Source organism: Xyrauchen texanus, chromosome 4, assembly GCF_025860055.1.
Source record: "Xyrauchen texanus isolate HMW12.3.18 chromosome 4, RBS_HiC_50CHRs, whole genome shotgun sequence".
In the NCBI taxonomy this organism is placed as follows: Eukaryota; Metazoa; Chordata; class Actinopteri; order Cypriniformes; family Catostomidae; genus Xyrauchen; species Xyrauchen texanus.
In genome coordinates, this window is record NC_068279.1 from 867,397 (window position 1) to 893,563 (window position 26,167).

The 26,167-nt window shown below is 44.9% G+C and overlaps 2 protein-coding genes and 1 pseudogene across 4 annotated transcripts in view; 1 reads left to right on the top strand and 2 right to left on the bottom strand.

The window, feature by feature from the left end:
- The window catches only part of LOC127643249 (carbohydrate-responsive element-binding protein-like), a 29,064-nt gene extending 19,339 nt beyond the window's left edge, over positions 1-9,725 (bottom strand). For all 3 annotated transcript variants that reach the window (XM_052125915.1, XM_052125914.1, XM_052125912.1), the window contains exons 1-5: positions 9,271-9,725; positions 4,088-4,194; positions 3,749-3,831; positions 3,327-3,416; positions 3,174-3,212 (exon numbers count right to left, since the gene is read on the bottom strand). In XM_052125915.1, coding sequence (XP_051981875.1) covers positions 3,174-3,212; positions 3,327-3,416; positions 3,749-3,831; positions 4,088-4,194; positions 9,271-9,614 — 663 coding nt within the window. In that variant the 5' untranslated portion in view covers positions 9,615-9,725. The remainder of the gene's footprint in view (positions 1-3,173; positions 3,213-3,326; positions 3,417-3,748; positions 3,832-4,087; positions 4,195-9,270) is intronic.
- Positions 9,726-10,385: 660 nt separating this feature from the next.
- LOC127643263 (complement component 1 Q subcomponent-binding protein, mitochondrial-like) lies at positions 10,386-23,091 on the bottom strand (annotated as a pseudogene).
- Positions 21,145-24,436, top strand: LOC127636941 (zinc finger HIT domain-containing protein 3-like). Its single transcript, XM_052117745.1, has 5 exons — positions 21,145-21,176; positions 21,403-21,467; positions 21,566-21,631; positions 23,103-23,186; positions 23,272-24,436. The coding sequence occupies exons 1-5, from the start codon at positions 21,145-21,147 to the stop codon at positions 23,475-23,477; spliced, it is 453 nt and encodes a 150-aa protein (XP_051973705.1). The 3' UTR covers positions 23,478-24,436.
- The last annotated feature ends 1,731 nt before the right edge of the window (positions 24,437-26,167 follow it).

Sequence of the window (26,167 nt, forward strand, 5' to 3'; positions counted from 1 at the left end):
TAACTAGTTACAGTAGCCGAATAACTGCAGTTACAGTAGCCGAATAACTGCAGTTACAGTAGCCGAATAACTGCAGTTACAGTAGAGGTTTAACTAGTTACTGTAGCGGAATAACTGCAGTTACAGTTGCGGTTTAACTAGTTACAGTAGCCGAATAACTGCAGTTACAGTAGCGTTTTAACTAGTTACAGTAGCTGAATAACTGCAGATACGGTAGCGGTTTAACTAGTTACAGTAGCTGAATAACTGCAGTTACTGTAGCCGAATAACTGCAGTTACAGTAGCGGTTTAACTAGTTACAGTAGCCGAATAACTGCAGTTACAGTAGCGATTTAACTAGTTACAGTAGCCGAATAACTGCAGTTACAGTAGCGGTTTAACTAGTTACAGTAGCCGAATAACTGCAGTTACAGTAGCCAAATAACTGCAGTTACAGTAGCGGTTTAACTAGTTACAGTAGCCGAATAACTGCAGTTACAGTAGCCGAATAACTGCAGTTACAGTAGCGGTTTAACTAGTTACAGTAGCGGTTTAACTGCAGTTACAGTAGCCGAATAACTGCAGTTACAGTAGCGGTTTAACTAGTTACAGTAGCCGAATAACTGCAGTTACAGTAGCCAAATAACTGCAGTTACAGTAGCGGTTTAACTAGTTACAGTAGCCAAATAACTGCAGTTACAGTAGCGGTTTAACTAGTTACAGTAGCCGAATAACTGCAGTTACAGTAGCCGAATAACTGCAGTTACAGTAGCGGTTTAACTAGTTACAGTAGCCGAATAACTGCAGTTACAGTAGCCGAATAACTGCAGTTACAGTAGCGGTTTAACTAGTTACAGTAGCTGAATAACTGCAGTTACAGTAGCCAAATAACTGCAGTTACAGTAGCGGTTTAACTAGTTACAGTAGCCAAATAACTGCAGTTACAGTAGCGGTTTAACTAGTTACAGTAGCCGAATAACTGCAGTTACAGTAGCCGAATAACTGCAGTTACAGTAGCGGTTTAACTAGTTACAGTAGCCGAATAACTGCAGTTACAGTAGCCGAATAACTGCAGTTACAGTAGCCGAATAACTGCAGTTACAGTAGCGGTTTAACTAGTTACAGTAGCTGAATAACTGCAGTTACAGTAGCGGTTTAAGTATGATATTTACAGTAAAACCAAACCACAAGATTAATCATGGTTACTAAATGGATAATGTATTAAAACTTTGGTTTCCAGCTAAAAAAAAAAAAACTGGTTTGTTTTCATAGATATTACAATTATTATAGTAAATCATTTCTGCCAAAAGAAACATGGAACTGTTATTGTTACTACTATAATAATGCCGTGGTTTTTACTACAGTAACCAGATAAATTAAGATATTTTTAGTAAAACCACAATAACTACAAAATAAGAGTTTTTATTGCCATAGTATTCATTTACTACGAATATCACAGTTACAATATGATTACTAGTAAAAGCGGAGGGAATGCAAAACTAACATAAAATAATCCAGATATGTATTATTTATTTGAGATATTTTATTTATTTATTTATTTATTGTTATACAATAACAATATACAATCCAATTATTTAATATTTGATTAAATTATTTCTCATAAATAATTATTTCATGATTATTGAACACTATCATGCTAACGTTTTCTCAGAGGATATAAACGGGTCTTTAAGCATGAAAATATATTGCTGCCTTTAAGGGATGATCATATTTGGGAGCTGCTCTAAGGGGTCCCGTGCAACATGGTACCCCCAGTCTACTTTATATTGTCACATCAATCAATCAATCAATCATCAAAGCCGCACAAGATGCATTCGGACCAACACTAAATGTGCTGTGGCGACGTCTCGCAGTATGTGGGTCAGATTTGATGAAACGCCGTTAAACTCTGAACATGCGTCGCTGACCGCCTCGAGGAACAGAAGATTAGCACTTCTGTCACTTAAGCCAATCACATGACTCATTTTCACACCAATTTGGGCGGCTGTGATGCAAATGAACCCACGCATTTACCCCCGCTCACGTTTCTCTTACACTGTCAGTTGTTTGTTTTTTAGTCAGCTGGGACAATCTAAATCTGAGGGAGGATCATTTATACAAATGTGAGATGAACCAAGATCATCAGATGAGCTGCGTTACAGAGAAAACACATGGAAGAGACCTTCAGGAACGTCAACTCATCATCATCATCATCAGTCCCAAACAGAGACAGAGGTGCGGAGAAGCAAACTCATATGCAAATCATTCCCATCCCTCACATCTCTATAAAAAAGAAAAACATGTCTGTAATTGACAAACAGCTAATTAATGTTAAAGGGACAGTACACTCCAAAATGTAAATTCTCTCATCATTTCCTCACCCTCATGCCGTCCCAGATGTGTGACTTTCTTCTGCAGAACACAAATGAAGATGTTTAGAAGAATATTTCAGCTCTGTAGGTCCATACAATGCAAGTGAATGGTGACCAGAACTTTGAAGCTCCAAAAAGCACATAAAGGCAGCATAAAAGTAAACTATACCTTCAACATTTAAGTCTTTTTTTTTTTTGCTTGATATTCTTCTCACTGCCCGTATCATAGTGGCCGATATGCACAAAGAATGTGAATCACCAAAAAGTAGTATATAAAAGTGAAAGTGGAGATTTACAATAAAAAATTACTTAAATTTTGATGTGTTTCTCACACACACCTATCATATCACTTCTGAAGACATGGATTAAACCACTGGAGTCACATGGATTACTTTTATGCTGCATTTATGTGCTTTTTGGAGCTTCAAAGTTCTGGTCACCATTCACTTGCATTGTACTGACCTACAGAGTTGAAATATTCTAAAAATCTTCATTTGTGTTCAAGAAGAAAGTCAGTCACATCTGGGACGGCATGAGGGCGAGTAAATGAGAGAATTTACATTGTGTGTACTGTCCCTTTAAATGTAGAACGTTAGCTATTATGACAGAATTGAAAAACTGTTGTGAACCGGATATTTTCACAATGCACTTAATTTCTGAACTATATTATATCATGTTCCGTATTATTTCATATTGAATAACCATTTTAAGGAGGTTAAAAGGGCAACTAAAGCCGTTCCATGTTCACTGTAATTAATGTTTTCCAATGCAACTTTCTCTCAGACTATTAATACATGAATTAATCCCCTCTGTATGTCTTACCTTCTGCAGCATGGACAGCAGGTCTTTATCCTTCTGAAGCTAAAAAACAAACACATTTATGATTTATTCACGTAGCATCAATCCTTAGAAAAAGGGCCTTTGAAAAGAACAAGCAGATCTGATTGTGCACAGAGGATCTTTTCAGCTACTCACTCTTTTCTTATAGTAAATCCTCCATTTGTGATATTCTTTAATGACCACTTCTATCCGTCTCTTCCAGTAGCTTCCCTCCAGAACAATCGCCTGAGAACAAACTGATGCATGTTAAACATGTGCTAATCAAACTACGGTTCACATTGAAACATGCACGGATATGCCGTTACATACGTGGGATTACTCTGAATATATGGACACCAGGGCTGGACTGGTAATCTGGCATACCGGGCATTGTCCCGGCGGGCCGACGCACTTTGGGACTGGCCATCGAGAGAACCGAGCGGGCCGGTGGGTCAGCCGTGATAAGCTAAAATGTGCTTTTGGGACCAGTTGCTATGTAAAATCCCAGCCCATCTCTCTTCCCAGTCCAGCCCTAATGGACACGGTGAACGGTCGTCATGTCGGTGTCTCGGCCTCACCTCAGGTTTGCCGTGGGCATCCGCCTCCGAACCCTCCAGTGGCGTGACGAACCCACACACGGGATTTTTCCTTTTCTCCACATCTGAAACCATTAATGCCATATTACAGTCGCTAGTAATGGTGTTGCTAACAAATAAGTAGCACATGTTTCCTGCACATGATATTGTGGTAACACCATGTTTCTGGACAAGCACCTTGGAATCCAACACAAATGCGATAGTATATGAATATAGTAATCATAACTTTAAAAATAATAGTTTTGAGAAACACATTTGCATGAAAAATGTATTTAAAGTCGACAAAGTAACAATCAAGAATAAAGAGAGCCGGAGACTCACACTGAATGAACCAAGCCCTCCAGATGCCGTTATTCAGACGGATCTTATCCCTCCACAGCAGCCTCAAGCCTTTGAAAGACTTCCACTTGGGTGACACAATTTTCCCACTGAGAAACACACACACACACACACACACACACACACACAGTGCTCCTCAATGCATCTTTACGTTGCATTTAAGCGCATCTGTATTCTATACCGCAGTTAAAACTAGTGGAAATATTCAGTCCAGCAAATATAAACAACATAAACCAGTACTGCACATTAACAGGCGGGTAACAGCATCACCAAACCTAATTATAAAAAATAAGGACTGCTGTCAAATGCCATTTAGATCTTATGTACATGTAGATTGGTGCCATCTGGCTCTAAATAAAATGGTGGAAAAAGACATAACATTATTTTCCTGTCATGACAATAATCGCCAGTAGATGGCGCCAGTGTTCTATGAAAGTAATTCAGTCATTCAAAATTTGATCACAAGTACATGCATTTGGATATACAGTATATTGAGGCATTTACATTTATGCATTTGGCAGACGCTTTTATCCAAAGTGACTTACAGTGCACTTATTACAGGGACAATCCCCCCGGAGCAACCTGGAGTTAAGTGTCTTATTCAAGGACACAATGGTGGTGGCTGTGGGGATCAAACCAGCAACCTTCTGATTACCAATGTATTATACAGAGCACTTATTACAGGGACAATCCCCCCGGAGCAACCTGGAGTTAAGTGTCTTACTCAAGGACACAATGGTGGTGACTGTGGGGATCGAACCAGCAACCTTCTGATTAACAGCCCTGTGCTTTAGCCACTACGCCACCACCACTTCACCACATTATCAAACTATTATTTGTTTTAATTGTTTTAAAAAGTGTCCGTTTTTGCAATATTGTTGCATTATGCTTACGGTCAAACCTATCTGGTGTTATAAAAACTAGGGCTGTCGATTTAACACGTTAATTCAGTGCGATTCATTTGATTAAAAATAACACATAAAAAAAAATGAACGCAATTAATCGGAATGCCCACGGACCGTAATAAGGAAGATTCCTGAGGAAAGCTTGTAGTACCACCTGTTTCCTCCAGGGGGCAGTAAGTGAAACTTCAGCTGTGTGAGCAACACACAGTTTATACAGTGAACAAACACTTCAGCAGACACCAAGTGTGCCGCACAAGCCCTCAAAAGTGAAGCCAGAACGTCTCGATCGCCCCCCGGTGGCTGGTCCTAGTATAGGTCATAAGCCCCGCCTCCCCATGTTATTCAACGGGACGTGAGACCAACTAAATTAAATTACACTTCACATATCTTTTTTCCAAAGATAGTTTCTGTCATTTACTGTCGTTTCTATCACGTTGATGTCATTTCAAGTGTTTGTTTTCAAAATAAGTTTGTTTTTAGTTATTTGATGCTATAAAAACGCTGCTGTGACATCATGATTGACAGCTGTGATTGACAGGTTCTCACTGAAGTAGTCACTGAAGCACCAACTGACTTTTTTTCGGGATCTTCGGAGGTCTGAGGAGATTGGAGCTTTAAATTTAATATCTACATTTCTATAATTAATTATTTCACACTGTCATAAGTCAAAAGGGGTGTGTCCTTGCGATTGATTCAGCGAGAGTGAGGGCGGGGCCTTGATTTCGCGGCTTTACTTCCTGCTCACTACTGCGCAGGTCTGGTCCCAAGATGTCAGCGCCATATCGGGACACTGGCGGCTTCAGTTCTCACCAATGGAAAAGAGCGAAGGGGCGTCGGCCATCTTTTTTTACAGTCTATGGTCGGGACATGCACACAAACATGAGTTACATTCTTGCGTTCAAAACACTTGATGCTGGGATATGAGAAAGAATGAATATTACAAGCTTCACCTTTATATTAAACTCAAAGAAGATAGTCTAATACACATCAGGTCTTGTGGACGAAGCTTTCCTTTTCACCCTGCTGGCATCACAGCTGCCCGTCTGCCAACACACGGAGCACTTTACAGCATTTACTGACCGCTCTAGTGCACTTAACCTCAACAACACGAGACAAGTGAGCAGAGAGTGTCGTGTTCACGTCGTTGCTAAGAGAGAGTTGAGAATGATTGCTGACATGTTGGAAATGGCTCGAAACGACACCAAAGAGTGCCCATGCCCATGCCCATGCCGGAAACAATGAAGCGCAGCTACGTGGTAAACAAGATCAAACGGACATCAAAATGGAACCAGAATAAACTCCAGCTAGATTGTTTACTTGCGGGACGACCACCAGCAAGGGGAGAAACAGGGGACTGGCGTGATGCCCAACGGGTAGCAGGTGAGGGCGAGGGCCTGTGCGGACTGGACCTTGGTTTAAAGATGCACCGATTGCAATTTTCTCGGCCAATTTCGATTTCAGATTTTTTGCAAGTGTGACCTGCCGATTCCGATTTTCTTTCTAAGAACTATTATTGACCGCATATACAAACAACATCTGCCTTGCTTCAATGCAACATTTTATTTTCATAATAAATGATTAAACAATTTCCCCCAAACTGCACTAAGTTACAGGATCTTCTCTCACTTAAACAACTCTCAAAATAAAGTGCTCTGTGACTGAAGGTAGAAATAACAATTAACTGCAAATGAGTTGCTTTATATAACAGATGTCATTTTCCACTATTTTTATAAATGGACCTTTTTCTCTTTATTACTCGTCTAACAAAACCATTCCAAACATCTGAAAAACTGAAGTGTCCAATACGCTCAACTTACGTTAGATGTCCAAATATCAGTTGTAAAACTGAGCACTGCTTCGGGAACGACTACCGTTTTCCCCGGGAGTCTCCCGTTTTGTTATTTCTCCCAAAAACACTCCCGTAATTTGTACCATGTTATATGAATAATCACATCAATATATTATTCCAAGGTGTCCAGTTGCCAGATCTTGAATGAAACGCATCCTACTCACACAATCGACACATCACACACATTACAAATCATTTGTGACCTCAATCTGGCAACCCATTTGCGCTGTTGATATCCGCGCAGGCAGTAGACGCGGGATGTTAAATCAAGCATCACTGGTAGAGGGGAGCAGAAGAATCAGCTGGTGCTCCGGTGAAAAAAACGAAATATGTACATTTAACAACAGCTGGATGGAAGAACTGAATTTCATATCCCGAAGCCATATCGACAATGCCCACGCCTTTCACAATGTGTGTCGCACTGATTTTAATATCGGACACGGTGGGGAAAATTACGTTAAATCACAACGGCACAATTTGTATGTATTTAGCCTGCCTCTGCCATCCAGCACCCCCCTTCCCCTCTCCCAGATTTGTGTACCCAAATGTTGACAGATAACAGGCTGCGTGTGTGACATGACACGAGATTAAACAACTTGGGCAACGTGACGTCGGAATGTACCTCCTACTCTGGCTGGCTCTGAGCTCTGGCTAGCTTTCACTTTTTAGCTTTTTCAAATGGGCATGTTCAGCTGGTGATGGTGTTTTAAATGTCTAATTAGGTTTGTTATTCTGAATGTTATTGTGGTGGTTCCCCCACGGTTTACTTTGGCCTTACAATTATTACACATTTCGAACTTTATGTATTCTTCACTCACAGTGAAGATCTCCCACACCAATGACATGTTTACATGCGGCTGTGACGTTACTGCCTGCGCCGCTGGCAACAAAACGGACCGCCTTGGAATCGGTAAGACGTGAGGCTGACCGGCCGGTTACCGGTCCGGGCCGAGCATGCGGAAAATTGGCTAATTCCGGTCCCTGGCCGGTCGATCGGTGCATCTCTACCTTGGTTACTTAAACTGGCTTTTGGAACATGGAATGGGACCTTCCTGGTTGGGAAAGAGCAGGAATTAGTGCGAGGTTGAGAGATATCAGCTAGATTCGGTATAATTGGACTCACCTCTACGCATGTTCTGGCTCCGGAACCAAACTCCTGGACCGGGGTTGGACTCTCTCCTTCACCAGAGTTGCTCGGGGTGAAAAGAGTCAAGCGGGCGTGGGTATACTCCCAAACCCCTGGCATGGCGCTACGATCTTGGAGTTTAGCCCAGTAGATGAGAGGGTCGCCTCATTGAGGAAAAGCTCTGACTGTGGAACCCTTGGTGGGCCCTGGAGTGGGTGCATGTCAGTGGGGCAACCCTAGGACCCGGTGGTGGACACTTGAGGTGAAGGAAGCGGTCAGGCTAAAAGGAGGCTTTTTTGGATTGGTTACCCCGTGGAACTCCGGACTCGTCTGACAGGTACCGGCAGGCCAGAAGGACTGCAGGGGCAGTGGTGGGGTGGAGCTTGGGGAGGACGTGGAGAAGGAATTTTGGTTGGACTCAAAGTGGTTCTGGCAAACCATAAGACGGCTCAGGTGTGCCATTTTAAAATCCGCCATCATGAGGGACGTATCCAGGGCTGGACTGGTTATCCGGCATACCGGGCATTTTCCCAGTGGGCCGACGCACTTTGGGGGCAATCAGGGGTGGACTGGCCATCGGGAGAACCGAGCGGGTCGGTGGGTCGGCTGAGAATGTGCCGAATGTGCCGCGATAAGCTAAAATGCGGAACGGACCACAAAACGGGACAGAGATATGCAGAACGGGACAGCGAACATCCCATTGGGAAATCCCGGGCCGGTTTCTCTTACCGGTCCAGCCCTGGACGGATCAATTCTCTAAGCGCACCGCAAGGAGGCCAGGACGAAGGACGGCTTATTGAGGGCGCTTGAGCGAGGAAACACGGGTGGAGTGGTCTAATGCACATAACTGGTAATCAGAAGGTTGCTGGTTTGATAGATAGAATCAGACATAGATTGAAGTATGATTACCTGCCTGTAAATAAATGTGGTGCAGCGGTGTTGCAATAGTCTTAAATTGGTGGAAATGGCACGGGTTACTGTGTAACTCACCTCGTCTGTCTGCCAACTCCTGTCAAAGTCCAGCTGCTGTTTTTTAACAACTATTTCGAAAGCAACACTGAATTTAACCTGCTCTATCACCCGACCAACAGAACATTAATGACATTAGCATGCACGTTATGCAATGTTTAACAGATAACAAACAAGTCAATATTTTCATTTTAAAACGTTCATGTAGATTCATTATTGATCTGTGGAGCATGATATAATCATAAATAATAGCTCGGAGCATTAAAAGTAACATTAGTAGCATTATAAAGATGTAAACATTGCAGAGACATGTTACCTGTATGCCAGGGTCATGCATTCAAACAGGCGGCTTAGAGACGGGTCAATGCTGAGGCGTCTGGAGCTCAATGCACCGAAACCGCAGAACTGGCTCGGTTCGGTAACCGTACCGAATTCACACTCCTCGGACTGATAAAGAGCGGCGCTTCTCCTTCTCACGGAGTCACTGTGCGGCGAGGAGACCATGAAGTGTCCGCTGTGGATCACCTGAGACCGCCGGACCGCTCCGGATCCCGCTGCTGCACCCACACTGGGTAAAGGGTCATCCGGATCCGAATCGGACTCTGAATCCGGCCCGATCTGGTTCGGTTCTGCAGTCTCAGGACACTCCGCTTCGGCCATCACAGCTGGTCCTCTCAGAACACACCTGAACTCACTCAGTGTGCAGCGCTGCGGGTCAAAGATCACGTGTCCTGCTGATTAAATGATCTCACTGATTAAGACAGTCGCGAGCTGTTGGAGACTCTGATTGTGGGCGGGGCTTCACTCGCACACGCTTATATAAGAGTCGCTGTGTCACAGCTATTGATCTGCGGTGACATGTTCCGAACGGTATTAATAGTAAACTGCTGTTTGATGAGTAGATATTACAATTTCTGACCTTAGAATAAATTAGCAATTTTGTTGTTGTTGTTGTTTGGTAGAGTGGGCTACTACATAGGATAGACAAAAAAGTCAATTTAGGCTTTTGTGAATTTTAATTTAAATAAAAAATATAATAAATAAATAATGATAGAAAATTATATATATATATATATATATATATATATATATATATATATATATATATATATATATATATATATAAAAATGTTATATTTATATTGTTTATTTTTAGCATTCATTAAGCAAAAAGAGTATACATTTGGAAACAAGATATGTTTATTGGGATGCATTTTAATCACAAAGATCAATAATAATAATAATAATAATAATAATAATAAGTCATAAATAAAATAAAACACGCTAAAATAAAATCAGACTGAGACATAATAAATTTGTCATAAATAATGTGACCAGAGACGATATATTTTGAGTTCTGTGTTTATTTAAATTAATTTAGTAATAAAATAAATCAATTTATAATTTAGCCATGCAAAGTACTGGTTTAGAAAAAAGAAACTTGTGAGGATGAAATGGTAACAAAGGCAAATGAACAAAAAATATATATATATTTTTTTCATATATATATATATATAGGCTACACAATTTATTGCATTAAATAAAATTAAACCAATGAAAGGAAAACTATTTCCTAAAAATGTAATTCACTTAACTTTTAAAAAAATAAAATAAAAATAATAATCAAAAACTTTAACATAAATAAACATTAACTAGCTAGTCAGTCCACTATCGGTCATTTTTGGAACGCTCTCAGGAGGTTTTTTCCAGTGGTGACAGTGCAGCTCCTATCTCCTTGAATGGAGAAACACCGAAATCTCCAAAACGGTTGGTCAAGATTACGATCAAAGAACATATTTAAAATCAGCAACAAAACCTGACAACACTGGAATCATAAATTGTGCTTCTCTACCTCAGATTACGCAATAAACTAAATCAAATAAAAAATATCCCGACTCCTGTAGTAAATGCGCATGCGTGTCAGCGAGTTGATTGACAGGTGATGACTGTTTGTAAAAGGTGATTGGCTGTTTTAAGTGTAAGGCGGGACTTCCTATCTACATCCGTTGACCGTTGGGCGCTAGAGCGTCTCGGTTGCGAGTTCAAATTTCTACCATTTATTTAAATAGAAGTGGCCCATGTCTGCTAAATGATCTCTGGTTCGGCGCTCAGTTGGACAGATATGGACTACAAATCCCATGAACCTCGAAATAACATCCGGTTATTTTGACGTCGGCAGGAGGTTAAAATCTGCTGATTGACTTCCGCTGCTCGAGTGTTTACATTTTTATTATTAATCTGTCCGGATCATGGACGCGATATAAAGGCACGACTAAACCATGGAAAGAAACATACAGAACAGTAAAAACAGTGTTTTCTCACTAGTGTAAATGCATATATATATATATATATATATAGGCCTATATTTTAATATATTTTAATAACACCGGTAAAACTTTTAAATAATGTTAATAAATGTAACTTACAATGAACAATACTTAGTTGAACAAAACTAACACATTTTTTAAATCAAAAGTTGAAAATGTTAACATTATTTAATGCATTATGCACTAACATGAACTAAGAATGAACAATTGAAATATTTATTAACAATGAATGTAACCATATAATCCAAAAAAATATTTTAAACCCAATTTATTCTGATTTTAATTATATTAAACATGTTAATAAAGGAGCACTAATGTGATGTTTGGAGTTCAGGGCTGGTAACCGGAAGGTTGCAGGTTCGAGTCCAGTAAAGATTGACCCATGACCTAAATCTGTATGTTTTGTGGTGGCTAGTGGGCTAAAGCACATAACTGGTAATCAGAAGGTTGCTGGTTCGGTCCCCACAGTCACCACCATTGTGTCATATAAAATTAAATATTTATGTCTTTGTCGTCATGGAGTCACGTTAGAGACCCACATGAACAAGAAGTATCACATCTCGACTGTAGAAGAACGACAGCGATTATTTGCATGTGATGAAGCCGCTGAGATCCTCCAGGAACGTGATGTACTCCTGATGCTCCAGTGACGAGCTCAACTCAATCAGCTCATCTGCAAGCGTCGCGGTCAACGCCGCGGTCCGACAGGAAGTCTATCAGATGGTCATACAGTGCCTAAGGGAGTCAAAGGGGTTAAAGGTCACAGTGTGTTCTGAGAATGCACATCTAATAAACACTTCATAAAGACAGAGTAAAACATTTCAGCAATTCAATTCAACTATGGGTGCACTTTCAGTCTCTGACTGCGCGTGTCTGTCCGTGTGTGCGTTTGACTGTGCGCGTGTCTGTCTGCCCGTGTGTGCGCATGTGTCTGTGCGTGTCTCTCCGTGTGTGCGTCTGACTATCTGCCCGTGTGTGCGCATGCGTCTGACTGTGAGTGTCTGTCTGTCTGTGAGAGTGTCTGTCTGTGCGTGTCTGCCCGTGTGTGTGTCTGTCTGCCCGTGTGTGCGTTTGACTGAGAGTGTCTGTCTGTCTGTCTGTCTGTGCGAGTGTCTGACTGTGCGTGTCTGTCCGTGTGTGTGTCTGTCTGCCCGTGTGCGTGTGCGTTTGACTGAGAGTGTCTGTCCGCATGTGCGTCTGACTGTGAGTGTCTGTCTGTCTGTCTGTGCGAGTGTCTGTCTGTCTGTGCGTGCGTGTGTGCCCGTGCGTGCGTCTGACTGTGCCTGTCTGCCCGTGCGTTTGACTGTGCGTGTCTGTCCGTGTGTGCGTCCGACTGTGCCTGTCTGTCCGTGTGTGCGTCCGACTGTGCCTGTCTGTCCGTGTGTGCGTCCGACTGTGCCTGTCTGTCCGTGTGTGCATCCGACTGTGCCTGTCTGCGTCCGACTGTGCCTGTCTGTCCGTGTGTGCGTCCGACTGTGCCTGTCTGTACGTGTGTGCGTCCGACTGTGCCTGTCTGCCCGTGTGTGCGTCCGACTGTGCGTGTCTACCCGTGTGTGTGTCTGTCTGCCCGTGTGTGTGTCTGTCTGCCCGTGTGTGTGTCTGTCTGCCCGTGTGTGCGCGTGCGTCTGACAGTGTGTCTGCCCGTGTGTGTGTCTGACTGTGCGTGTCTACCCGTGCGTGTGTCTGTCTGCCCGTGTGTGCACGTGCGTCTGACTGTGCGTGTCTGCCCGTGTGTGTGTCTGTCTGCCCGTGTGTGCGCGTGCGTCTGACTGTGCGTGTCTGCCCGTGTGCTTCTGAGTGCGCCTGTCTGCCCGCGTCTGTCTGTGCGTGCGTGCGTGCGTGCTCGTCTGTTAAAACTTTCACATCTGTTTGTTTTAATAATAATAATAATAAAAGGTTTAATATTCCCAAGCTCAAAGCGCTTTGCATGCAATAAACATAAATACATGAAAACGGAACACAATGTTCCTAATGTCAATTTGTTAATAAAAATCAACCGCTGGGACACGAAAGTGCCGGAGAAACATCCATTGATCATTTATACACACACATCGCATCATTTAAATGAATTAAAACTGACTTTATCCTGTTCAGAAGACTCTACACTGTCATTTAAGGGTTAAACTGCATCACGTGACATCATGAGCTCCAGCTGGCGCAGCGCATTGGTTGTAAAGAGGAGCGTCTCAAGTGTCTTTAAGTGTGATATTATAAAGATTACATGACTTTTATACGGTCAGATGATGATTCAAATATCCATAAAAGACAGTCAAGATAATCTGAACTCGTAGAGCACTTCCAAAATAAATATTCAGTAAATCATCATGTGCCCATATAAGCCAAGAGTGCCAGTCTTACCCAGTCCAGAGAGTCAGTGTTGAGTGTGTAACTGGTTTCCTTCCAGTCTGCGTCTCCCTCCGGCTGAAAACTGACCTCACGGATGGCAAAGACACCACGCTCTTCCTCACCGTCACCATCAGCGGCCTGATCACACACAAACAGCTTTTGGATATTAATATATCCGGTGCTTGAGTCAGAAATCAGACAATAACAAACAGAACATTTGCTGGAAACAGGATGAAACCGCAAATAAAACCACATAAAGCTCCATCAATCAGGTGAAAGTCTACAGCGGTAACTCACCTGATCTTCAGGCAAGTGACAGTCAAACACGAGTGAGTTCGAAGCTCCCCGTTTCGTCACCTCTACCACAAAGTTGATAGTCGAGATGATGTCAGGCTAAAACACAAACAGAGCCGGTGATGCAACAGATGATGGGGTTCCTGCACAGACGTAAGACCTGATTGATTAAATGAATGTCCACATGTCCACACCAGATCATATTAAAACTGCTTTATGTACCAATAGAGCAATACAGGAGTGTGTGCACGAGCACGAGCAACAGGCTGCAGTTCACTGAATGGCCACAGGTGTCACTGGAGTGTGTGCACGAGCGCGATCAACGGGCTGCAGTTCATTGAACGGCCACAGGTGTCACTATGGAGTGTGTGCACGAGCGCGATCAACGGGCTGCAGTTCATTGAACGGCCACAGGTGTCACTATGGAGTGTGTGCACGAGCGCGATCAACGGGCTGCAGTTCATTGAACGGCCACAGGTGTCACTATGGAGTGTGTGCACGCAGCGCGATCAACGGGCTGCAGTTCATTGAACGGCCACAGGTGTCACTATGGAGTGTGTGCACGAGCGCGATCAACGGGCTGCAGTTCACTGAACGGCCACAGGTGTCACTATGGAGTGTGTGCACGAGCGCGAGCAACAGGCCGCAGTTCAGTGAACGGCCACAGGTGTCACTATGGAGTGTGTGCACGAGCGCGATCAACGGGCCGCAGTTCATTGAACGGCCACAGGTGTCACTATGGAGTGTGTGCACGAGCGCGATCAACGGGCCGCAGTTCATTGAACGGCCACAGGTGTCACTATGGAGTGTGTGCACGAGCGCGATCAACGGGCTGCAGTTCATTGAACGGCCACAGGTGTCACTAAGGAGTGTGTGCACGAGCGCGAGCAACGGGCTGCAGTTCACCGAACGACCACAGATGTCACTATGGAGTGTGTGCACGAGCGCGAGCAACGGGCTGCAATTCACCGAACGGCCACAGGTGTCACTATGGAGTGTGTGCACGAGCGCGAGCAACGGTCTGCAGTTCACTGAATGGCCACAGGTGTCACTGGAGTGTGTGCACGAGCGCGATCAACGGGCTGCAGTTCATTGAACGGCCACAGGTGTCACTATGGAGTGTGTGCACGAGCGCGATCAACGGGCTGCAGTTCATTGAACGGCCACAGGTGTCACTATGGAGTGTGTGCGAGCGCGATCAACGGGCTGCAGTTCATTGAACGGCCACAGGTGTCACTATGGAGTGTGTGCACGAGCGCGATCAACGGGCTGCAGTTCACTGAACGGCCACAGGTGTCACTATGGAGTGTGTGCACGAGCCGAGCAACAGGCCGCAGTTCATTGAACGGCCACAGGTGTCACTATGGAGTGTGTGCACGAGCGCGATCAACGGGCCGCAGTTCATTGAACGGCCACAGGTGTCACTATGGAGTGTGTGCACGAGCGCGATCAACGGGCCGCAGTTCATTGAACGGCCACAGGTGTCACTATGGAGTGTGTGCACGAGCGCGATCAACGGGCTGCAGTTCATTGAACGGCCACAGGTGTCACTATGGAGTGTGTGCACGAGCGCGAGCAACGGGCTGCAGTTCACCGAACGACCACAGATGTCACTATGGAGTGTGTGCACGAGCGCGAGCAACGGGCTGCAATTCACCGAACGGCCACAGGTGTCACTATGGAGTGTGTGCACGAGCGCGAGCAACGGTCTGCAGTTCACCGAACGGCCACAGGTGTCACTATGGAGTGTGTGCACGAGCGCGAGCAACGGGCTGCATTTCACTGAACGGCCACAGGTGTCACTATGGAGTGTATGCACGAGCGCGAGCAACGGGCTGCAGTTCACTGAACGGCCACAGGTGTCACTATGGAGTGTATGCACGAGCGCGAGCAACGGGCTGCAGTTCACTGAACGGCCACAGGTGTCACTATGGAGTGTATGCACGAGCGCGAGCAACGGGCTGCAGTTCACTGAACGGCCACAGGTGTCACTATGGAGTGTGTGCACGAGCGCGAGCAACAGGCTGCAGTTCACTGAACGGCCACAGGTGTCACTGGAGTGTGTGCACAAGCGCGAGCAACAGGCTGCAGTTCACTGAACGGCCACAGGTGTCACTATGGAGTGTGTGCACAAGCGCGAGCAACAGGCTGCAGTTCACTGAACGACCACAGGTGTCACTATGGAGTGTGTGCACAAGCGCGAGAAACAGGCCGCTGTTCATTGAACGGCCACAGGTGTCACTATGGAGTGTGTGCACGAGCGCGAGCAACGGGCCGCAGTTCACCGAACGGCCACAGGTGTCACTATGGAGTGTGTGCACGAGCGCGAGAAACAGGCCGCCGTTCATTGAACGGCCACAGGTGTCACTATGAGTGTGTGCACGAGCACGAGCAACGGGCTGCAGTTCACCAAACGGCCACAGGTGTCACTATGGAGTGTGTGCGCGAGCAACGGGCTGCAGTTCACCGAACGGCCACAGGTGTCACTATGGAGTGTATGCACGAGCGCGAGCAACGGGCTGCAGTTCACCGAACGGCTACAGGTGTCACTATGGAGTGTGTGCACGAGCGCGAGCAACAGGCTGCAGTTCACTGAACGGCCACAGGTGTCACTATGGAGTGTGTGCGCGAGCAACGGGCTGCAGTTCACCGAACGGCCACAGGTGTCACTATGGAGTGTGTGCGCGAGCAACGGGCTGCAGTTCACCAAACGGCCACAGGTGTCACTATGGAGTGTGTGCACGAGCAACAGGCTGCAGTTCACCGAACGGCCACAGGTGTCACTATGGAGTGTGTGCGCGAGCAACGGGCTGCAGTTCACCGAACGGCCACAGGTGTCACTATGGAGTGTGTGCACGAGCAACAGGCTGCAGTTCACCGAACGGCCACAGGTGTCACTATGGAGTGTGTGCGCGAGCAACGGGCTGCAGTTCACCGAACGGCCACAGGTGTCACTATGGAGTGTGTGCACGAGCGCGAGCAACAGGCTGCAGTTCACTGAACGGCCACAGGTGTCACTATGGAGTGTGTGCACGAGCAACAGGCTGCAATTCACCGAACGGCCACAGGTGTCACTAATAACAATGTTTCTGAATCTTACAACCTGCATTTTTAATTAAATCACAGCCTTTAGTAATAATTGCACTAGGCCATATTGCACTTCCTGTTTTTGCATCCCTATATATATATAAAGTTATAGTGTAGTCCAGTCTGAATCAGTGATACCTCGTGCTCCGGTCCCTTCGGTGTCTGTTCAGGCTCTTCCTCCAGTTGTGGTGGGATACTGTTGTTCATGTTGAAGGTGACCGTGACTCTAACAAACACAACATTAATTCATTACAGTGTACCATCAGAATGAGTAAATCCCCCAATAATATCCACTTATAGTCCAATACAAGTTAAATTTAATGGGGTTAAAATGTTACTAATTACACAAGATATATAATAATAATAATAATATTCAAACATGAAGATTTGAGGCTTTACTGTATTTTACTCCAGTTAATGTATTAAATTAACAACATATTTCTATTTGAAAGTGCACACTAGCTGTAGTTTCATAAATGTTTGAATTAATCCAATATTCTGATTGTAATTCATCGTTACTTGTCTCCAGAGATCGAACGGACCAGTTTGGCTTCCGTGCCGTTCAGTTCAAGCTCCCACCCGCCGGACAGTTTAGGAAGCGTCTCGCTCTTTTGAATCTTCTTTTCTTCTTTGATTTCATCCGTTAGAAACTCTGTAAAAGCTTTATCACCTGGAGAATAAACACAGAATCAACATGCATTAAACTGTTACTACATAAACGTCTCTCACAAACCAATAAAACTAATCCATGCTGTGAGTGTGTGTGTATGTGTGAGAGAGAGAGAGAGTGTGTGTGTCTGTATGCACGTGTGTGTGTCTATGTGTGTATGGGTGTGAGTGTGTATGTATCTGTGTGTGAGCGTGTGTGTCTGTATGAGTGTGTGTGTGTCTGTATGTGTCTGTATCTGTAGGTGTCTGTGTAGGTGTATGTGTCTGTATGAGTGTAGGTGTCTGTATCTGTGAGTGTCTGTCTGTCTGTAGGTGTCTGTATGTGTCTGTATCTGTGTGTGTGTGTCTGTATCGGTGTGTGTGTGTCTGTAGGTGTCTGTATCTGTAGGTGTGTGTCTCTGTATCTGTAGGTGTGTGTGTGTGTGTCTGTATCTGTAGGTGTGTGTGTGTGTCTCTGTATCTGTAGGTGTCTGTATCTGTAGGTGTCCGTATCTGTAGGTGTGTGTCTGTATCTGTAGGTGTCTGTATCTGTAGGTGTCTGTCTGTCTGTATCTGTAGGTGTCTGTCTGTCTGTATCTGTAGGTGTCTGTATTTGTGGGTGTCTGTCTGTCTGTATCTGTGGGTGTCTGTCTGTCTGTATCTGTGGGTGTCTGTATGTCTGTATCTGTGGGTGTCTGTATCTGTGGGTGTCTGTCTGTTTGTATCTGTGGGTGTCTGTCTGTCTGTATCTGTGGGTGTCTGTATTTGTGGGTGTCTGTCTGTCTGTATCTGTGGGTGTCTGTCTGTCTGTATCTGTGGGTGTCTGTATGTCTGTATCTGTAGGTGTCTGTATCTGTGGGTGTCTGTCTGTCTGTATCTGTGGGTGTCTGTCTGTCTGTATCTGTGGGTGTCTGTATCTGTAGGTGTCTGTATGTCTGTATCTGTAGGTGTCTGTATTTGTGGGTGTCTGTCTGTCTGTATCTGTGGGTGTCTGTCTGTCTGTATCTGTGGGTGTCTGTATGTCTGTATCTGTAGGTGTCTGTATCTGTGGGTGTCTGTCTGTCTGTATCTGTGGGTGTCTGTCTGTCTGTATCTGTGGGTGTCTGTCTGTCTGTATCTGTGGGTGTCTGTCTGTCTGTATCTGTGGGTGTCTGTATCTGTAGGTGTCTGTATGTCTGTATCTGTGGGTGTCTGTATGTCTGTATCTGTGGGTGTCTGTATGTCTGTATCTGTGGGTGTCTGTCTGTATCTGTGGGTGTCTGTATCTGTGGGTGTCTGTCTGTCTGTATCTGTAGGTGTCTGTCTGTCTGTATCTGTAGGTGTCTGTCTGTCTGTATCTGTAGGTGTCTGTCTGTCTGTGTGAGCGTGCGTGTGAGAGTGTGCGAGCGTTCGAGTGTGCTAGCGTGTGCGGTGGGGTATAAAGGTCTGAGACCACACTGCATATCTGAGGGGCTTCCATGTCAACGTGACAATAAACAAAGTTTTAGGATTCTGAAAATAGATCCTGCACCATTTCTAGGTCCCTTATGAGAAACATTGATCATATGAATTACTTTAAGTTTCATTGAAACACTCAAGATGCTTAAATACTCCAATCATGCAGCTGAACATGATCACAGGTATAGAGGCAACAAGTGCCCAAAATAAATAAATAAAAATAAATATCCCAGATGTAGATGTATTAAACAAGCTTGAAGTTACTGCAATGATCAAACTGTCAATATTAAAGAATGACAGTAACGGTAATAAACCTGCAGCGAGCACAAATGAACGAGTCAGTAAACGAGTGCGTTGGACGAGATGAGGTAACGCACGACTGACGTCACAGATCCGGAGATAATTCTGTTATTTCTATGTAATGGAATTAGTTCGATTGTTTCTTTCGACAGCACAAATCGAGCACAAACGATTGACGCCGGTTTGGAGCGATTTAAACGACAAGGGGTGGAGAATGACGTCACCGCTCCCGAAAACATTCGAAGGAAACGAAACGTTTGTTTTAACGGCACAAATGACCAGCACCGGTTTGGATGGATACGAGTGAGATGAGGTGGGGAGTGACGTCACAACGACCAAAAAACACCTTCATTTCTGCGGCACAAATCAACACAAACGAATGGAATAGTTTTGGGGATTATTTGATTAATTTAAAAGTTGATTTCTGACCCTGGATCCATCGGACCGCTACAGGAATTGAGAAAAGTGTTTTATAGCATGATTTGAGCTAAAGAGACACAATTAATGATTCCAGTGTTGTGAGATCTTACTGCTGATCGTGATCTTCACCAACCGGTTTAAAGATGTTGGTCTTTGCCCATGTAAGTAGATAGGAGCTGTGTTTATGGGGGCGGCCATGTTATGATCACATGACCAGCTGAATACTACCAAAGTCCCTCTCAAGGCAAGTCAGTCCACTGGCGGCCATCTTTGGAAATTATCAATGTAAACAAGCGGTTGTTTACATTGATAATTTTCAAAGATTTACACTACTTTGGTGCTTTTGTGTTAGTGGATATACACTATATTATCTTATTGAAAAATAAACAATCTTATTACCGTCTGTGTGCAGAGCTCCACAGCCGCAGGACGCTGAAGGCAGAAGCCGGTTAGAAGTGATCAGTTTCGGCCTGTATCCTGACGCCGCTCCGTTATGACACCTGCTCCAGACGGACCTGCTGAAGGGGCTGATGCTGCTGCTGATGATGCCGGGAACAGCGGCGCTTCTGCCGGACAAACGGACTGCGAGCTGCGCGGCGCGGCTCAGAGACTTCAGCATGACTGTGTGTGTGGATCGGATCGGCGACTCTTCCTGAATCCTGACTGACAAACACGTGGGGAAGGAAACCGGAAGCGCTCTCTGTAAGACAATCGGAAGTTGTCATCATCAGAGCCACGTGGTCCGCTGGAGTTTACAGTCTGTTCTAGAGAGAAGATTCATATTTACTTTGTTTATTTTTATTTGTGGCTTATTATTGTTTAATTTATATTAGTCATGCAGCTTTGTGGAGTTTGTAGCGAACATCTTCCAAAATATATGGCATAATGTTGATTACCACAAAAATAAATTTTGACTCGTTCCTCCAGTGAGACACTTCCAATGGAAGTCAATGGGGTATTTTAGACAGAAATGTTACGCTTATAGTTTCATAAAAGCACTTACATTAATTCTTCTGTTAAAACACGTGTATTATGTGAGCTGAAAATAGGGTTAAATGACTGTTTTCATGGTTGTTTTAGGGTTGACGTCACATCACCATGGCAACAAAGTTGTAAAATCAGCTTTATCTTTCCACAGATGTGGTCAGTGAGTGATTTAATGACAGTAAAATCATGTTAACACACATATTGTTTATGTCTTATGTCTATACTTTAGAAACAGTATTTTAATGTGTACAGATTAAACCCCATTGACTTGCATTGGAAGTGTCTCACTGCTTAACTTGTAATGAACCCGGAATATTCCATTCCCATAACAGGGTGGAGGCGTTATGCTTAACCACACAAAGAGGAATCTTATCACGTGACTTGTTGAGCGTGTTACCGTGGAGACGTAGCAAGTGTGGAGGCTTCACGCTATTCTCCGCGGCATCCGCACACAACTCACCACACGCCCCACCGAGAGTGAGAACCACATTATAGTGACCACGACGAGCTTACCCCATGTGACTCTACCCTCCCTAGCAACCGGGCCTATTTGGTTGCTAAGGAGACCTGACTGGAGTCACTCAGCACGCCCTGGATTCAAGTATTGTGTGTTTTACTTTTCCTTGCAGTTGTTCAGTGAGTTGCTTTAAGAGACACAAAGATGCTGGTAAGAGATTCTTTTGATGCAATAGTTTATGGATAAGCGCATGTTATTATATTAACATTATAAACTAATGAAGGTTTTGATTTTCATGCATTTCACAGATTCATGTCACCCAGTCAAAGAAACAGCAGCACCTGTCAGCACCCCAACAACACCTGTGAGCAGTGGTTAGTAATGGATTATTATTATTATGTTTTAACCAAATTGGCCCGGTTGCTAGGGAGGGTAGAGTCACATGGGGTAACCAAATTGGCCCGGTTGCTAGTGAGGGTAGAGTCACATGGGGTAACCAAATTGACCCGGTTGCTAGGGAGGGTAGAGTCACATGGGGTAACCAAATTGGCCCGGTTGCTAGGGAGGGTAGAGTCAGATGGGGTAACCAAATTGGCTCGGTTGCTAGGGAGGGTAGAGTCACATGGGGTAACCATATTGGCTCTGTTGCTATGGAGGGTAGAGTCACATGGGGTAACCGAATTGTCCCGGTTGCTAGGGAGGGTGGAGTCACATGGGGTAACCAAATTGGCCCGGTTGCTAGGGAGGGTAGAGTCACATGGGGTAACCAAATTGGCCCGGTTGCTAGTGAGGGTAGAGTCACATGGGGTAACCAAATTGACCCGGTTGCTAGGGAGGGTAGAGTCACATGGGGTAACCAAATTGGCCCGGTTGCTAGGGAGGGTAGAGTCACATGGGGTAACCAAATTGACCCGGTTGCTAGGGAGGGTAGAGTCACATGGGGTAACAAAATTGGCCCAGTTGCTAGGGAGGGTAGAGTCAGATGGGGTAACCAAATTGGCTCGGTTGCTAGGGAGGGTAGAGTCACATGGGGTAACCATATTGGCTCTGTTGCTATGGAGGGTAGAGTCACATGGGGTAACCGAATTGTCCCGGTTGCTAGGGAGGGTGGAGTCAGATGGGGTAACCAAATTGGCTCGGTTGCTAGGGAGGGTAGAGTCACATGGGGTAACCATATTGGCTCTGTTGCTATGGAGGGTAGAGTCACATGGGGTAACCGAATTGTCCCGGTTGCTAGGGAGGGTGGAGTCACATGGGGTAACCAAATTGGGCTGGTTGCTAGGGAGGGTAGAGTCACATGGGGTAACCAAATTGGGCTGGTTGCTAGGGAGGGTAGAGTCACATGGGGTAACCAAATTGGGCTGGTTGCTAGGGAGGGTAGAGTCACATGGGGTGGTTGCTAGGGAGGGTAGAGTCACATACACACACACCAATGGCAGCAGAGCTGCATGTAAGGTGCTAGTCTGCCATTGGGAGCAACTTGGGGTTCAGTGTCTTGCCCAAGGACACTTCGTGAGCAGTAATGGATTATTATTATTACTGACGTCTGTACTGTAGTAATGCATGTTATATTATATATATAGAGAGAGAGAGAGAGCTGCGATGGACTGGCGACCTGTCCAGGGTGTCCCCCGCCTTTCGCCCAATGTTAGCTGGGATAGGCTCCAGCCCCCCGCGACCCTGTACACAGGATAAGCGGTTGACGATGGCTGGATGGATAGAGAGAGAGAGAGAGAGAGAGAGAGAGAGAGAGAGCAACGCATTTGATGCATGGATGTTACACTTACAGTAACTGGCCTTGATTCACTTATTTATGCACTTTCATGAAAATTTGTCTGATTTCAGCCGAACTGCCGTGGACTGTTGATGATCTTCTTGACGAAGACAGTCAGAGTGACAAAGTGCCCTTACAGAAGCTTCAGCGGCTAGGTGAGTGATCACGAGGATGGTGTCACGGGGGGTTCGGTAACAGTTGTGCAGTTTCACAGATTCTCTGTGTTTCACGTGAGCTCAGGTGAGTCCGAGGCGCTGAAGGCTCTGCTGTGGAATCCACATCTCCGACAGGTGATGATGTCAGTGGACTCGGCTGAAGATAAAGCCAAAGCCGTGAGGAATGCCATGCAGGAGCCACTGTTTGTGGAGTTCGCTGATCAATGCTTAAGAACGATTGAACCAGCACAAACGGAAGAAAAGGATGATGATGATGATGATGATGAATGAGCTCATCGTCACATATGGAGCGATTCATTTCTGTTTTTGGTCATAAATGCACATTTTACACACGTAAATAAATATTTCATAACGCTTGAGGCATTTATGGAGGTGTGGTCTCCTGAGGGATATGAAAATTTAAAGGGACAGTTCACCCAAAAATAAACATTCTCTCATTATTTCCTCACCCTCATGTCATCCCAGATGTCTTTGACTTTCTTTCTTCTCCAGAACACAAATTAAGATTTTTAGAAGAATATTTCAGCTCTGTAGGTCAGTACAATGCAAGTAAATGGTGACCAGAACTTTGAAGCTCCAAAAAGCACATAAATGCAGCATAAAAGTACTCCATAAGACTCCAGTGGTTTAATCCATGTCTTCAGAAGTGATATGATAGATGTGGGAGAGAAACACATCAATATTTAAGTGCTTTTTTACTATAAATCTACACTTTCACTTTCACATTCTTGTTTTGTTTACATTTATACATTTGGCAGATGCTTTTGTCCAAAGTGACTTACAGTGCACTTATTACAGGGACAATCCCCCCGGAGCAACCTGGAGTTAAGTGCCTTACTCAAGGACACAATGGTGGTGACTGTGGGGATCAAACCAGCAACCTTCTGAGTACCAATGTATTATACAGAGCACTTATTACAGGGACAATCCCCCCGGAGCAACCTGGAGTTAAGTGTCTTACTCAAGGACACAATGGTGGTGACTGTGGGGATCAAACCAGCAACCTTCTGAGTACCAATGTATTATACAGAGCACTTATTACAGGGACAATCCCCCCGGAGCAACCTGGAGTTAAGTGTCTTACTCAAGGACACAATGGTGGTGACTGTGGGGATCAAACCAGCAACCTTCTGAGTACCAATGTATTATACAGAGCACTTATTACAGGGACAATCCCCCCGGAACAACCTGGAGTTAAGTGTCTTACTCAAGGACACAATGGTGGTGACTGTGGGGATCGAACCAGCGACCTTCTGAGTACCAATGTATTATACAGAGCACTTATTACAGGGACAATCCCCCCGGAGCAACCTGGAGTTAAGTGTCTTACTCAAGGACACAATGGCGGTGACTGTGGGGATCAAACCAGCAACCTTCTGAGTACCAATGTATTATACAGAGCACTTATTACAGGGACAATCCCCCCGGAGCAACCTGGAGTTAAGTGTCTTACTCAAGAACACAATGGTGGGGATCGAACCAGTGACCTTCCGATTACCAGTTATGTGCTTTAGACCACTACGCCACTCTATTGTTTTTGGCAATTCGCGTTCTTCATGCACATCGCCACCTACTGGTCTGGACTGGTCAAAGGTGGAGATATACGTATAGGAATACTTGTGAAACAGTATTTTAATGTGTACAGATTAAACCCCATTGACTTCCATTGGAAGTGTCTCACTGCAACACACATTTGTGCTTTTATTAAAGAAAAGGAAAATCATTTTTGTTGTATTCACCATTATTTTACAAATGCTGTCGATGGAACTCAACTTGTACTGAACCTTGAATATTCCTTTAACATATACTACATAATAATATATAAAAATGCTTTTTTCCCCCTTTTTTTTGAGCCTGGAGCCTCAAGTTGCTATTCTGGACTCTGGATATGACTCGCTTAAGTTTATGGGATTTTTGTGCCAATTTTGACTCTCTGGGACGATCCTCGGCTGGTTCTGGTCATATCTTGAAGGGAGGGGTTACTATGTGAATATAGGCAACTATGAATCTGATTGGACATCCATGGCACGTGGAGTCCCACAAGGCTCTTCTTGCACCACTTCTGTTTAACCTGCATATGTTCACACTAGGTCAAATTGCGTGCCACCCAGATCTATCAAGCCCTATTGCCAGATGAGCCCCATACACTCTCTGTGCCATCACATTGATGAAATGAACAGCTGGATGTGCCAAAACGTCCTTCAGTTAAACAACGACAAAACAAAGGTCATCGTATTTGGCAACAAAGGCGAAATTCCCAAGCTGAACACATACCTTGACTCCAGGGGTCTGAAGACAAAAAATCAAATCGGGAATCTTGGTGTCATTTTCGGGTCAGACCTTAGTTTCAGTCGTCACATCTAAGCATCTAAATCAGCCTACTATCATAGAAACTCAGAGAAACTGGGGGTCTGTGTATCTCGGTTGCTAGGGAGGGTAGAGTCACATGGGGTAACCAAATTGGCCCTGTTGCTAGGGAGGGTAGAGTCACATGGGGTAACCAAATTGGCTCGGTTGCTGGGGAGGGTAGAGTCATGTGGGGTAACCAAATTGGCCCGGTTGCTGGGGAGGGTAGAGTCATGTGGGGTAACCAAATTGGCTCAGTTGCTAGGGAGGGTAGAGTCACATGGGGTAACCAAATTGGCCCAGTTCCTGGGGAGGGTAGAGTCACATGGGGTAACCAAATTGGCCCAGTTCCTGGGGAGGGTAGAGTCATGTGGAGTAACCAAATTGGTCCGGTTGCTGGGGAGGGTAGAGTCATGTGGGGTAACCAAATTGGCTCGGTTGCTGGGGAGGGTAGAGTCACGTGGGGTAACCAAATTGGCTCGGTTGCTAGGGAGGGTAGAGTCATGTGGGGTAACCAAATTGGCTCGGTTGCTAGGGAGGGTAGAGTCACATGGGGTAACCTCCTCGTGGTCACTATAATGTGGTTCTCGCTCTCGGTGGGGCGTGTGGTGAGT